We start from the raw sequence: 14290 nt of genomic DNA, 5'->3' as shown, positions 1-14290 counted from the left end.
GACATGAAAGAAATCATACAATGTGGTCTTTTGTGACTGGCTTATTTCTCTTTGCATAATATTTTCAAGGTTCATCCAGGGTGAATCAATATTTCATTTCTCTTCACTGCTAAATAATATCTCACTGTATGGTTATACCACATTTTATTTATCCATTCATCAGTTGATGGACATTTGGGTTGTTTGCACTTGGCATCATGAGTAATGGTGCTTATAAACGTTCGTGTACAAGTTTTTATATGGAGGAGTAGGACTTTCCAGTTAGTCCTTATCAATTATTTATTAACTGCCTCTTGTGTATATAGCACAGTGACAGGTGTAGGGTGAGGCAAAGGATGTAGGAGGGCCGAGACCCAAAGAACTATAAATATAAATGTAATTCCCCAACTGTCCTCTGACTAAAGAGATATAAAATCAAAATACATTAGGTGAATCTTCAGTGGATTCTGGCTCAAAAAAAAAAAGCCATAGAGAGGACAGTTAAAAACATCTGATTGTGGACTGGAAATTAGATGACATTAGGGAATCATTGCTCATTTTTGTATGTGTGCTAATGATATGGTTATAAAGGAAAATGTCCTTATTTGCAGGGTATGCATGCTGAAGAAGTATGTAGGGTTGAAGTGTCAAGGTGTCTGAAGGTTATTTTCAAAAATTTAGCAAAAAAACAAAACAAAACAAAAACAACAGTACACACATGCCTACATGCAAGTAAAACAAATATGGCAAAATGTTAACAGTTGTTAAATCTAGATGGTGGTATTTGGGTGGTCATTGTACTATTTTCTCAAATTTTCAGCATATTTGAACATTTCCAAAATACAAATCTAAAAAAATTACAAAGCAAAAAAAACTGAAAGCAAGGTAAGGACATAAAAGTAAGTGGTGTATCTTTTAAAACAAGGTAGTCAGGGAAGGCCTCTGAAGGCAGGACATTTGAATAAATGCAGGAAAGAGGGAGTTGGCCATGAGGACCCAGGGGAAGGGCATTCCAGGAAGAGGGAACAGCCATCTCAGGGGCCCTGAAGTGGAAACGGGCTTGGTGTGTCCCTGGACACAAGCACTGAGAGAGGCTAAGAGGATGTGAGGGAGGCAGGAGATGAGGTTGAAAAGGTAGCCTAAATCCAGATTATACAGCATCATAGAATTGATTTTAGTTTAAGGATGACCTACTAAAGGACCATGAGTGGAGAGTCACTTGGGTCAAATTATATTTTAAAACATCTCTCTGGCTCCTGGGTGGAGAATAGGCTGTGAGGTGAGGGCGGGGGTCATAGTGGACAAGAGTGGAAACAGAGAGGCTGATAAATAGGATTTATTGCAGAGAGCATGGCATCACAGATTAGATGATGGCACAGGGAGAAGGGCTTAGTTTTGGCAAATATGTCCCAGAAGGGGAGTTCTCACGGAGTTTGTTGATGGACTGGGTGTGGGAATGAGGGGAAAAAACAGTCAAAGGAGACTCCAAGGACAGTCTGAGCATGAGCATCTGGCCAAACGGTGGCGCCATTTGCTGAGACAGGGAACTCTGGAGGGGAGGCACAGGCTTTTCCTTTTCAGAGGAACGTTAGTTTGGTTTAGAATGTCCTGGAAGTCTTTGTGGTCATGAAGCAACTGGAATTGGGGTTGGGCCTTCAAAATAAGGAGTTCATCAATATCAACAAATTAAGGTTTTCATGTGGGTTAACAAACAGGGTGGCACAGCAGGTTTGAATCCCGATGCTGCCATTTACTGGCTATGTGACCCTGAACAAATAACTTAACTTCTTTGAACCTGAGGTTCTTCATCCGTAAAATAGGCAAAATAACAACTGTCCTGCCAGGTTGTTAGGTTGTAACACACCTTGGCACAGCTCCTGGCACAGAGTAGGTGCTCAACATATAAGGTTCCCTGCTACTCTATAGAGACCATTAGGAAGAACTAACTTTGTGAGCAGCCTAAGTACTGCTTTAAGCTGTTTATCTTTTGTTGCCTTTTCAGCTAGAGTTGTCCTTTCTTCCTTTTAGTCGTACGGTATTTGAGCACTTACTGTGTACCACGTGCAGTTCTAGGCATTGGATGTATTGCAGTGAATGAAACAGACAAAACCTCTGCCTTCATAGAGTTTACATTCTGGTAGAGGGAGAAGACAAACTTAGCTAAGTAATATACAGTATGTAATATATGAGACGGTGATAAGTCCTAGGGAGAAAAGCAAAACAGGGGAGGGGAAGAGGAGGCACTGGAGTGGAGCCGGGACTGCAATTTTTAAAAAATATTTAATTATTTATTATTTATTTTGGCTGTGCCGGCTCTTCGTCACGGCATGCGGGATCTTTTAGTCGCAGCATGTAGACTCTTAGTTGTGGCATGCATGTGGGATCTAGCTCCCCGACCAGGGATCGAACCCAGTCCCCCTGCATTGGGAGTGCGGAGTCTTACCCATTGGACCACCAGGGAAGTCCCTGGGATTTCAATTTTAAATCGGGTGCCCAGAGAAGTCTCTACAGAGAAAGTGACATCTCTGCAAAGACCTAAAGGAGAGAAGGGAGGAAGCCATGTTTTTTTGTTTTTTTTTTTTTTTTTTGTGGTATGCGGGCCTCTCACTGCCGTGGCCTCCCCCGTCGCGGAGCGCAGGCTCCGGACGCGCAGGCTCCGGACACGCAGGCTCAGCGGCCATGGCTCACGGGCCCAGCCGCTCCGCGGCACATGGGATCCTCCCAGACCGGGACACGAACCCACATCCCCTGCATCGGCAGGCGGACTCTCAACCACTTGCGCCACCAGGGAGGTCCGGAAGCCATGTTTTTAATCTAAGTGAAGAATGTTTCAGACTGAGTGGCAAGTGCAGAGGCCCTGGGGCAGGAGCATACTTGGTATATCTGAGGAACAGCTAGAAGGCCAGTGTGGCTAGAAAGCTGTGAGTCAGGGAAGAGGGTAGGGGCAGCTCCTATAGGGCCTGGTAAACCCACAATGGCTTTGGCTTTAACATAGAGTGAAATGGGAAGTCCTTGGAGAGTTTTGAAGAGTGGGGATCTGATTTATGGTTTAAAAGGATCACTGGTTTCTATCTGAGTGAATTCAGGGATCAAAGAGAGGAGGCCTGCAAGAGGGAGGAGATATGGGAACATATGTATATGTATAACTGATTCACTTTGTTATAAAGCAGAAACTAACCCACCATTGTAAAGCAATTATACTCCAATAAAGACGTAAAAAAAAAAAAGAAGCACTGCTCAAAAAAAAAAAAAAAGAGAGGAGGCCTGTTGGAAAGTGATTGTATATAGTAATGATAATGGCTTAGTAGAGGTGGTGGGGAAAAGATTGTGGATATATTTGATAGTAGAGCCAACAGGATTTCCTGATAGATTCAAGGTACAGAATTAGAGAGAAGGGTCAAGGATTGTAAAGTCTAAGGCCTTTGGCCTGAGCAGCTGGAAGGATGTATTTGGTTGAACCGAATGATGTTGCTGATATTTGACTGTTCTTGACCTTAAAAAAAAAAAAAAAAAGGTTACTTCATATATTCTAACTTAATAGTGGCCATTTACTGAGAAGGGGAAAACTATGTGAGGAAGAGGTGGGGAGGTTATCCGAAGTTTATTTTTGGACATGAGAAGATGTTGAATAGTCAGCTGTATATACATGTCTGGAGTTCAGGAGCAAGGCCCCAGTCAGCAATGTATATTAGGGAGTCAGAGCATAGAGGGCAGTTAAAGCTCTGAGACTGGATGATCTCACTTAGGAATTAAATGTAGATAAAGAACAGAGGCCTGGAGACCGAGCCTGGAACCTCTAGCATTTCCAGATCATGGAAATGAGGAAGCAGGAAGCCACGACTGGCAAAACAAGGGTTCCAAACAGGGGTGCTGGCCCCGATGAATAATGTAGGTGTGAAAAATTTCCCCAGCCTTGCTCTCTCCTTGAGCCTTGGCATTAGGGTGTGTGTGTGTGTGTGTGTGTGTGTGTGTGCACGTGCACATGTGTAAGGGGGACATGATAATATCTTATCCACGACTAGAACTTTAGAAATTGCAACATCTCTTCTCCTATTTGATCTAAGCAAGGGTAATGTAGGTGCTATCATCCCATTTTACAGATGAGTAAACTGGGACACAAAGGTTAGGTTACGTGCCCAAGTTACAACAATAACAGGTAACAGATCTGGGACTATGAGGGGGCATCAGTCTCCAAGTTCACACTCTCATTGAATCACACTTGTTTGGGGGAGGTTGGTGCTTCCCCAGGGGCCAGCTGCCAGAGGGAGCAAGCAAAGAATCCCACGGGAATGATAGCAGTGAAGGAGATACAATCTTTCCATCCTTTCTGCTGCTGGCTGTTCTTGCGCCCCACTGACTGCTTCTATGGGGAAAAATTATAACAGGGTTACATGGAGATGACTTGAAATGAGTTTTAAGCTTTTATTTCTTGGCAGCAAGGAAACTGCTGATATTATTGCCCTCTTGAGGGGTCTGGACCTGTGATCTCAGATACCAAGAGCTACTGATTTAAAATGATCCTATTTCTCAACAGAAATGGTCAAATGGAATCAGGAAGCCTTATTTGGGGGACTTTCACATTTGGCGGGGATAGTGATAAATTCACTTTAGTTTTAGAGCCATTGGGTTAATAGGGACCTTTCAGAGATAGAGCAGCTTCTGGGCTGGGCTCTTCAACTCACTCCACCGAATGATGGGTTTCATCTTACTCCCTCTTAGTGTCTTGCTCAAAGCAGTATATTCTCTGCAAACTTGTTTTCTTGCCTTTGAGAAGCTGCTCCTGAGATCAGAGGCTCCATTGGTCAAGCTTGGCCCTGCCCTGGGGAGAGATAAACAGGCCCGAATACACTTCCCAGATTGCAACACTGACGAGTCAGGCGAGGCTGGACAGCTGTTCCCTCACAGCGCCCCTGGTTGTCCCCGATAAGGAAGAACATGGCTCATTCCAGCGTACTGCCTCGTGTGCACACATATAAACAGACACTCGCAGGCCCCGGTGTTGTTTGAGAGCAAATTATTGACATTCTGAGTGGCTGAGACACTGGGGGGAAAGGTGAGCACAAACTGACTCTGCTCAAGGGGAGCTCCAGGTCCATAAGCCGAAAATAAGTCAAACCAAGGCTGTCATTTGGCACCACTTTGGAGCCACTTTTTGAACCTACCTGGTCAAGGGCAGGTTCTGGAGTCCTCTGAAGCTCTGGAAAGAGGAGGAAGTCAGAATAGGGGAGGTGGATTTATGAAGGAGCAGATGTCGAAATGCCCAGAGAGAAAAGTGTCTGGTAAAAATGTGAACATACCTTCACCACAAAGATTGACCCTGTGACGTCTTTAAAAAAATACCCAAAGTGGGAATTCCTTGGTCGTCCAGTGGTTAGGACTCTGCGCTTCCACTTCAGGGGGCACAGGTTCGATCACTGGTCCGGGGAACTGAGATCCCGCTTGTCGTGTGGTGCAGCCAAAACAACAACAAAAAATTAAATTAAAAATACCCCCCCCCAAAAGCGAATGTTCTTCTTCTTAAATGACATACAGTGTATAAGGGGTGGGGCAAATGGGGGATTAATATTAATAATACCACCAGTAATATCATCACACCTTGGAATCAACACTTCACATTGTCTTCATAAAAAGCAATTTATAGTTTACAAGGGCCTTTCACATTCATCTTTTCCATTTATTCCATCAACCCACTCGAGTGGGTAGGGCATTATAAGCCACATTTTACAGATGAGAAAACTGAGGCTTGGGAGGATATAAGCAATTAACTGAGGCATAATTAAGAGCTGGGGAGGGGCAGGTTTGTCCTAAGTAACCCAGGGCTAAGATACTTACTAGGAAGGGTGATTCCTTTTCAACGACTGCTCAGAGGCTAAATCACCATGGCATTCTTAAGTAGAGCAGCCTTACCTTCCCCAGTGTAGTCCAGAACAAGTCTCTCTGATGACTTTTGCTTAGTACTTAGACCACAGCATCATAACATCTGTGAAGATTAAAGCATCAGGGAAAAATCTCTATATCCACCCTATGCCTTTCTTTCTCAAGTGTCTCGTCCTTGACCAGCTCTTTCTGTTCTGCAAAAAATAGCTTCAGATCCTTTAAGCTTGCTACCTTGGTCTCAGGTGGGGAGGAAACATCCTTATTTTCGTAGGACATTATGAAAGCACAGGACCCACCTAGAGCGGTCAGGCAGGTGTTTTGAAAGTGCTGATGCCTATTGGAATCTTCCAGCAGTGGTTCTCAAACTTTGGCCTGCATCAGAATCATCTGGGGAGCTTGTGAAAGACTTGGATGTCCAAGGCCCACCCCAGACCTTCTGAATCAGAATCTCCAGGGGTGGGGCCTGGACGTTTGTGAGCTTAACAAGCTCCCCAGGTGATTCTGAATTACACCAAAGCTTGGGAATCACAGGAGTGGGAGTCACTCAGATGAAGGTGGTGGGGAGCCGTGCTGGGAGAGGAGGGAGCAACAACAGGAGCCTGGAGAGCCTAGAGAAGACACACTCACGAGCAATTCCCTGCTCTGTCCTTGTCTCCCTTTAACAAAGTGGTCAAGTAAAAGGAAGTTAGAAATCTCTTCATTCAGAAATGTGCTCCTTCTGATAGAACAGCTATGTGCAATAGGAAAGAGCAATGCACCCCTTTTAGAAGCAGTTAAAATAGCTTGTATTTTTCAGAAAGAATAGAGGTTACCAGGGGCCGTGGAGGGTGAGAAATGAGTAAGAAATTATTGTTTAATGGGTACAGAATTTTTTTGTGATGATGAAAAAGTTCTGGAAATGGATAGTAGTAATGGTTGAAGAACACTGTGAATGTATTTAATACCACCGAATTGTACACTTTGAAATGGTTAAAATGGCAAATTTTGTGTCATGTATACTTACCACACACACACACACACACACACACACACACACACACACACACACACACACACTAGCTCGTCTTTTGAGGGGTGGAATGATAGGAGCAAATAACGTTCAATTTTAGCTGATTGCTACTGCCCCAGGTTCATGTGTGCATGTGTGTGTTTGTATATAGGAGGTTACATGAGGGGACCCAACTCACAGCATGTGGTTTGACAAAATACAAGTGTATTCGTGGGAACAAGGGAATAGATAAAAATTTTGAAAATAGATGGCAGCAAAAATGTGATATAAATAAATACAGGAGCTGCCTAGAACACTCTTTCCTGTCCCCTTTTCCTGGTTGACTCCTGGGTTCCATATCAGTTCTTTTGGAGTACCTTGTAGAGCAGTGTCTCTCAAACTTTATTGCACAAAGGAATCACCTGGGAACCTTGTTAATCTGCAAATTCTAATTCAGTAGGCCTGAGGTGAAGCTCTAGCCTGCATTTCTAACAAGTTACCAGGTGATGCTGACACTCTAGATCTGGACCACATTGGGATGGTTGTGTAAATTTAAAGTCTTTCTTAGTTCACCATGTTATCCTCATGTCAAGCAGGGTGATTACTATACAATAGGTGCTCAATAAATATTTACTGAATGAATGATGAAGTATATAGGGTTGATATAGGAGTTTGGAAGGCAGAACAATCTATGTCCTGAATAACAGCATATTTGGGGTGTTTCTGCTTCTTTCAATCACTCATTTTGTGAAATCATCTCATACTGTGTAGAATAAGGATGTTAGTACTAAATTATTTCTGGCCTTGCCACCTTGCTGCTTCACCTCTAATCCTTGAAAAGGTCACCCTATACACATGGAGGATAACCAACCCTGATTTGCAAGCCCTAAGGAAGCCTTGCTATAGTCTATAATCGATGCAAACATATTATCTCCATCCAAGGAGGGAGCACAGCGCAGGGAACCTGCTGGTGTAGGAATTTCTAGATTTTTGTTCCTGTCTGGGTTAACGGCCACCTTGGCTTCCTCAAAACAAATAAACAGACTTTTTAACAGTGTATGTGGGAAGGAGGTTCATTACCCTAAAACACATGAATATAATAATACTGCCATTCTTTAACCATTATCGTTTATGATGATGATAACGACACTGGCAGTTGAGCTATTAAATGAGTGGGGGAGTTGGGGGAGGGGGCAGAGAGCTGGGAGGGCAGGAGAAAGAGGAACTACAACTCCCAGAATCCCTCGAAGAAAGCCCACGCTACGGCCGCGGCGGCCCACCCCTTTCGCCAGCTGGGCCCGCCCCCTCCGATGACGTCACAGAGGTGACGTCACGGCGCCCAGAGCGAGGCTGGGGTAGAGAGGCCGACTGAGCTGGAGTCGTCCGCTTGTGGTGGAGGCTGCTAGGGAGCCGGCGAGAGGGTGAGCGGGCGAGCAGGCGAGTGAGCTAGCGCAGGCAGGAGGGAGAGTCGCGCGGCGCAGAGGAGCGCCGGGTCCGGGCAGCGGAGATTCACAGCCGCAGAGGGGCAGCCCGAGCAGGGCGCCGCGGGGTCCCCACCCCCACTCGGCCGGACGGTGCCCGGTGTTCCCCCGTGCGGGGGGCGGCGGCGGCGGCGGCTGACGGGACCAGACAGGACCTCGGGGGTGTTGCCACCTCCACCGAGGAGCCGGCGCGGCCGCGGGCTCCTCAGAGCCGGGGCCCGGGGCCCGTGACAGACGGGCCGAGGAAGGGAGAGAGGCGGCGGCGGCGCAGGCGACGGAGAGGCAGCGGCGACACCATGTCATCCCCTAGTCCGGGAAAGAGGCGGATGGACACGGACGTGGTCAAGCTGTATCCTTCGTGGGCTGGGAATTCGGGCTGTACGTGGGGGGCGGTTTGGGGATGCCCAGGGCACCCCCTGAAACCTAAGCAGGGGCCCAGGGGCACTCCAGGCCACTGTCCGAGGCTCCCTCCCCCATCTCCCTCCCCCCAGTGCCTACGGAGGCTCCTTGGCACCTCCCAGGAGCCGAGAGCCTTCTCAGCTCCCCCTTTATCTGCAGCACCCCGAAATGTGCGTTGTTCCACGCTCTTTCCTCACCCCCAGTGCCCGTGACTTTTCTTCACGACGTTTGGACTCCCAAGTAGGCCTTTTTTTTTTTTTTTCTTTTTTCCCCCACCCCAGGACCAGCCGCTTCTCTTCACCACCGAACCCACCTTCTTTTTCCTGTTTGCTCGCTCTGGATTTAGGGACTCGAGGTAGAAATTCCCGAAAGCGAAGAATTCCCTTTCTCCTTTTCTTGAGATGCCTCCACTCCCTCCACTCACAATGCTTCTTGAACTGGGGTAACTCAAGTGACCTCCTTTATCCCTAATTCCTTTCTATATTAGGAAGAGAGTAGTCTGCTCAGTGCCCCCTCTTGTAATAAAGAGCTCTGAGTGTTTTAAACCAGAGACCCCTATTAAGCTTTCTGGTCCTTAGAAGAACCCCACTGTTTTTCTTCCTACCGACAAAGCCTATCCCACCCATAGTTGTATGTGGTGAGGACCCCCAGTCCCTCCAGCAAGCCACCCTCCATATTGTGGCTATGACAGCTGAGGGGGAAGGAGAGAAAGAGGATCTCCTTGACCAAATAGCCCCTGTACTAGCCACTTAAGCAAACTCTCCGTATGAGAATAAGGTTCTTGGGGAATAATTGCCCTGATCTTGCCAAGTGACACCCTTTATTTTTGTACTCCTCCCCCGCCCCCCCTCCCAACTTTATGTACTTTGAAGGTAGCAGTGGGAAAGCTATAACTGATAAGAGTCCTTCAGGCAGTGGTTTTGGTTGGAGTCCAGCCTGATTATTTCATGACCAGCTTGAGAAATTCGCGAAGGTTCCTGTGACAAATCGAGACATTTTTGGAGCGGTAATTTAGAGAGTGGGGGGAGAGAGGAAATGAGCCCAGTGTTCTGAACAACTAATCCCTGGGGAGAGGGGGACCCGGGGGTGGGGAGTGGTAGTGTGTGAAACGCAGTTAAAAAGTCCTGTCTCCTGCTTCTGTCTCTCCCTCACCCCCATCCCCCCACCATTTCCCCCTGTTGCAGGGTTTTGTTTATATAACTCAAGTTGTTTGGCTAGATTCTTCAGGTGAATTCCTTCTTTATTCCTTTTATTGTTGCTGTTTTTGATTGGATGTTTTACCTGTTTGTAGAGATCAGTGATTATTGTTAGATACTCAGTTATGGAATTCGCTGAAGTTTTTAAAAAGTAGATTTTGCATTTGGTTTGGAAGTGGGGGATGGGAGGGAAGTTGCCTGGGCAAGTGATTTTTTTTTTTCCCCACCATAATCTTTTCAGGAATAAGGTGTTTTTCTCCTCACTCAGCAAAACTTGATTAGAAATTAGGAACAGTAGATGAACTTCTAAGTTTTAGGGTTTGAAGTTGAGAATTTTGGGGAGGTGGGAGTGGGGATTAGAGAGAGGGGCAAGTAATAAAATATATATTATGTACCAAATATATGTCTAGGCACAAGTGAAATTGACTCTTTATGAGCTGTTTGTGGCTGTGATTGAGTTTTGTCAATGTGTGAATGATACCAGTAACATTGGCTTTTCATAAGGTGGCAGGAAAACTTGTAACTGTGGCTGTGTGTACAGTTTACACAAAGCAGTATCGGGTTTTATTTTTGTTTAGAAACTAGGAAATGACATGGTGGCAGAATCTGAGTTATTTTTATCTTGAATTGAGACTTGCTGTCACACCTAATGCAAATTTCTACCTAATGTTTAATTGGGATGGGGCTGGGAGAGAGAATTCCAGCTGTCTTTGATCAATGTCAGGTTCTCACATTGTAGACCTATATATTTTTTAGAAGACTGAGGATAAAGGGTGAGGCCTAACTTGACCTGATGCCTTTTCCATACAGTGCCTTTTGTTCATTTAGTAGTTGAGGCATCTAGAATGATTACCGTATTTAGGAGTCGGGGTGGGGGGGGTGGAGAGGGAGAGGAAAACAGACAAAGAACAGCAGGGTGTCTCTCTTTTTTTTCTTTCCCTAAGTGGCTTATTTCATAGCTTATTTTTAGTAGAAGATGAAGAAAGGCATAGATGCATTGGCCTTCTGTTCTTTCCCCACCTTCCTCCTTTCTGACAAAAGAAAGCAGAGGCGCTTTAAAATCATTGATGTCTGAGGTAGGAGGACAACAGTCTCGGGATTTAAAAGCCAGGGGTTATCTTTGCTTCGTGTTTGTTATTTTCTTGTCTAAGTTCAGTTTTTTGTATTTCCTTTTGTGTGTGCATGTGTGTTGTAGGCGTGAGAGATTTTCTGGCCTCCTTTCTCTGTTGAATTCACATTAGTAGGCCCAAATGGAGACAATTTTTGAGCACAGAATTTAAGCAACACACTACTAAAATGAATACAATGGTGTGCAAGGGCCGAGGGTTGAAGATGAAGGAGGGTGTGGAGGAAGTAGGAAAGGTCTGAAGGAATGTTCTTGCTTTGTGCCCCTCAGTGCCCCTTGATTTCTTTGGTGTGGAGGCTGATAGCTGGTTTCCTTGCAGTCTCCTGTTTCAGCCCATTTTTGGATGTCTCTTGAGTGTAATTATGCCACCACGATTTACAGCCTGGCAGGGAACCTGTATAGTAGGAAGGTAGTGGTGTGGGGGGTAGGGAGAAAAGAGGATGTGTAACTAATTGGCCACCGCCTTCCACCACCTCGTTAGGTTCTTTTGGTCTCTGGTTGTTGTTTGGAGTCGGGGATATTTCTTTTGTGACGGGTTGGTAGGAGGAGAGCTGACTTCCAAGTTATGGAGGGAGGGAGTGTTTTGCACCGATGCACTTAATAATCTGCTGGGCGAATATGTTCTGAAACTCTGACTCATTCATTGTTTCTCTTCTGATCCTTGGCTGAGGGTTGTGCAAACCTCAAACTGATGGACCTGACTTGGGCCCTGTAGGAATGTGTCCCAATCAAGAAACTTGCAGTGAGCCCAAATCCTGTGGAATGGTGGTTGAATAGTGTTGCCATTTGTTTGCAGAGTGAGGTAGGGTGGTGATAACTGTGCTGTTCCCACCCTGGCAAGCTTTGGGGTTTCCATCTAGAACCCGGCTGATTATTTAGATTGTCTGAGAACTGGGACTCTGGTGACCTTAAAGCGTGATTTGCCCTAAAGGAATATCGGTTTAAGTTCTCCTGGGTGGAGGAACAAACAGCTCAGATTACACGGGTTTCCTTGTTGGTGGGGGTTACTCGTCTCACCCTGTTGCACAGCCTGGTGATCCTTTTATCTGTGAACCAGTGGCCCCTGCTGAAGGCTGGAGCTGCTTGTTTTGGAAAAGCGTATGCAGGCAAAAGGCCGCAGGCACAGCTCCTCACAGCTCATTGGCTGCTCTGTTACTACCCGGAAAAGGAGGAGGGGCGGAGCTACCAAACAGCTGATGGAGTGTGTGACCAGAGTGTGTTTATATACAAAAGAAGCAGGGGCTGGGGAGGCCTTGTGAGTGGTGTTACAGGATCAAGTGTGTTTTCAAGGGGTAAAAAGAGGAGAGGAAAACCTGACCTGTTAGAGTACAAGAAATGTTCAAGGTTAAATCAGAAAAGTGGATCTGATAGTAATGGGGACTTGGCATACACTGTATTTGTTATTGGTGTGAGATATTGGAACTTATTTTTATAATACCAAGACTTTTCAAAGAGTGCCTTCTTCAGAGGGAGTGTGGTAACGTAAAACTGGATAGCTACCAATTTAAATTTATTTAACTGACTCCTGCAGGGATTCAAAAGTATGGTAGAAATGTAAGCTTCCCCTACAAAAGCTTTAAGAGTAATGGTCAGGAAAGGGCAGTGTCTTATACTAAATTCATTAACAGCGTTAGTGAATTCTGTAAAGAATGCTGGTTGTCTGCCTTAGGGTTTCAGAAGCTTTCAGTAGTAAGTTCATCCCCTCAGACGTTTCCGTGCCCTCTTTGTGCCAGGCTTGGGGCTAGATGCTGGGGGTTTAGTAGTGAAAAATTTGGTGTGTGCTTATGTAACTAGTTAAACAAGTTTTGAAAAAATCAGAGTACAGACTGTGTTTATAGCAGGTGAGCACTGTATGTATCACCTTGCTTTTTGAATAACTTGTATTTACTTTCAGAATTGACTTCAAGAAATAGAAAGTTTAAAGTGACTTTTATGTTGATGGGATGTATGGGGATCTATATTTCTGTTATTTAAAAGATTGATGTTAAAAACTGAAACAAAAACAAACATTAAAAAGTGTAGCCATTTGTCTTTGACTTCAGCTTTGGTATTTTGCTGTTAATCAGTAGTTTAGTAACTATCCCTAAATTAGTAGTCTTTGTTGCTCTTTAATTTGTGCTCAAAGTGTAGACTGTTCTGTTATCTTTTAACTAGCTCCAGTGTCAATTGGGAACCTGTGGTTTGCCTTTTATTTCCTGTGGTCTCTGTTTTACTGAGATGATGAGATGGAAGGTAGAACAGTTTTATGGTCTTCAAGCTAAAAGTTAAAGCTTTGGCAACTCCCAGTGTTCTGAATTTGTCTTCTCTGCCTAGATTTTGGTGACAAATATAACATACTGGTACTTACTTTGGTTAAGCAGGAACCTACATGAGTAAGCGTTCACAGGTTCAGAACATCTGATTCCTGCAGTACAGTTCTAGTAAATTACACACAAGCCTAAAAATTTAGCTTTTAGGGGAAAACAGTCTTTGCAGATGTGACCCATAAAAATCCCTTACCCTGTTTGTGTGTGTGTGTTTTAGAAGAACCTGGATTTGTTGGTTTTCTAGTATTGTGCAATTTCCCCAGCACCTTGACCTGCATGTTATATCTATATATTAAATGTATATATAATTATATATATAATTTAATATCTTATTTCAGTCTTACCAGATTTCATGGTTCCAAGAATCATTGGATTTTTAGGCATGCAATTCAGACCTGCAAAAGTGCTTACAGTGTAATAGCTTTTTAACTGTAGACCTACAGTGTACATTTTAGTAAAGTACTTTAATGAAAAAACTTAATTGGATTATACAAGTAGTAAGATAATTGAGGAAGATATAGGTTACAAATATAGGTTCCCCCCAGGATGTATTATTGTCAACCTGTTGATCATACTGTATGTGCCCTGTTTTTGCTTAATATTTTTGCAACTATTTTTCCCATTTAAAAATATCAGATTTAATAAATAGCTCATGTAATATGCCATTCCATGCCTGTGCCATTGATTTAATTCTTTGCCATTTTTCTGTGATAAATAAGATTGAAATTAACATCTTGTGCACAAGGCTTTTCTTGCCTTTTTGGATTATTTCTATTTTCCAGAAATGGGATTCTAGATCAAAGAAGGTAAGCCTTTGAATTAAAATATTTAATTAAAAATCTTGGGGCCCCACACTCAGTGGGCTCTCACTTTGTTCTGTTGTGTTTTAGTTGGTCATTTCAACACTGAAGCCGTCAGCCTGGCATGGTGATGAAAGA

The 14290-nt window shown here is 44.5% G+C and overlaps 1 protein-coding gene across 1 annotated transcript in view; it reads left to right on the top strand.

Moving 5' to 3' along the window:
- The first annotated feature begins 8178 nt into the window (after positions 1-8178).
- The window catches only part of UBE2H (ubiquitin conjugating enzyme E2 H), a 107172-nt gene continuing 101060 nt past the window's right edge, over positions 8179-14290 (top strand). Inside the window, exon 1 of the mRNA XM_060108337.1 lies at positions 8179-8674. Within this exon, the coding sequence (XP_059964320.1) occupies positions 8622-8674 (53 nt within the window). The 5' untranslated portion in view covers positions 8179-8621. The remainder of the gene's footprint in view (positions 8675-14290) is intronic.

This window comes from Mesoplodon densirostris, chromosome 9 (assembly GCF_025265405.1).
Source record: "Mesoplodon densirostris isolate mMesDen1 chromosome 9, mMesDen1 primary haplotype, whole genome shotgun sequence".
In the NCBI taxonomy this organism is placed as follows: domain Eukaryota; kingdom Metazoa; phylum Chordata; class Mammalia; order Artiodactyla; family Ziphiidae; genus Mesoplodon; species Mesoplodon densirostris.
The sequence above is the reverse complement of the archived record's forward strand: the minus strand, read 5'-3'. Positions and strand labels throughout refer to the sequence as shown.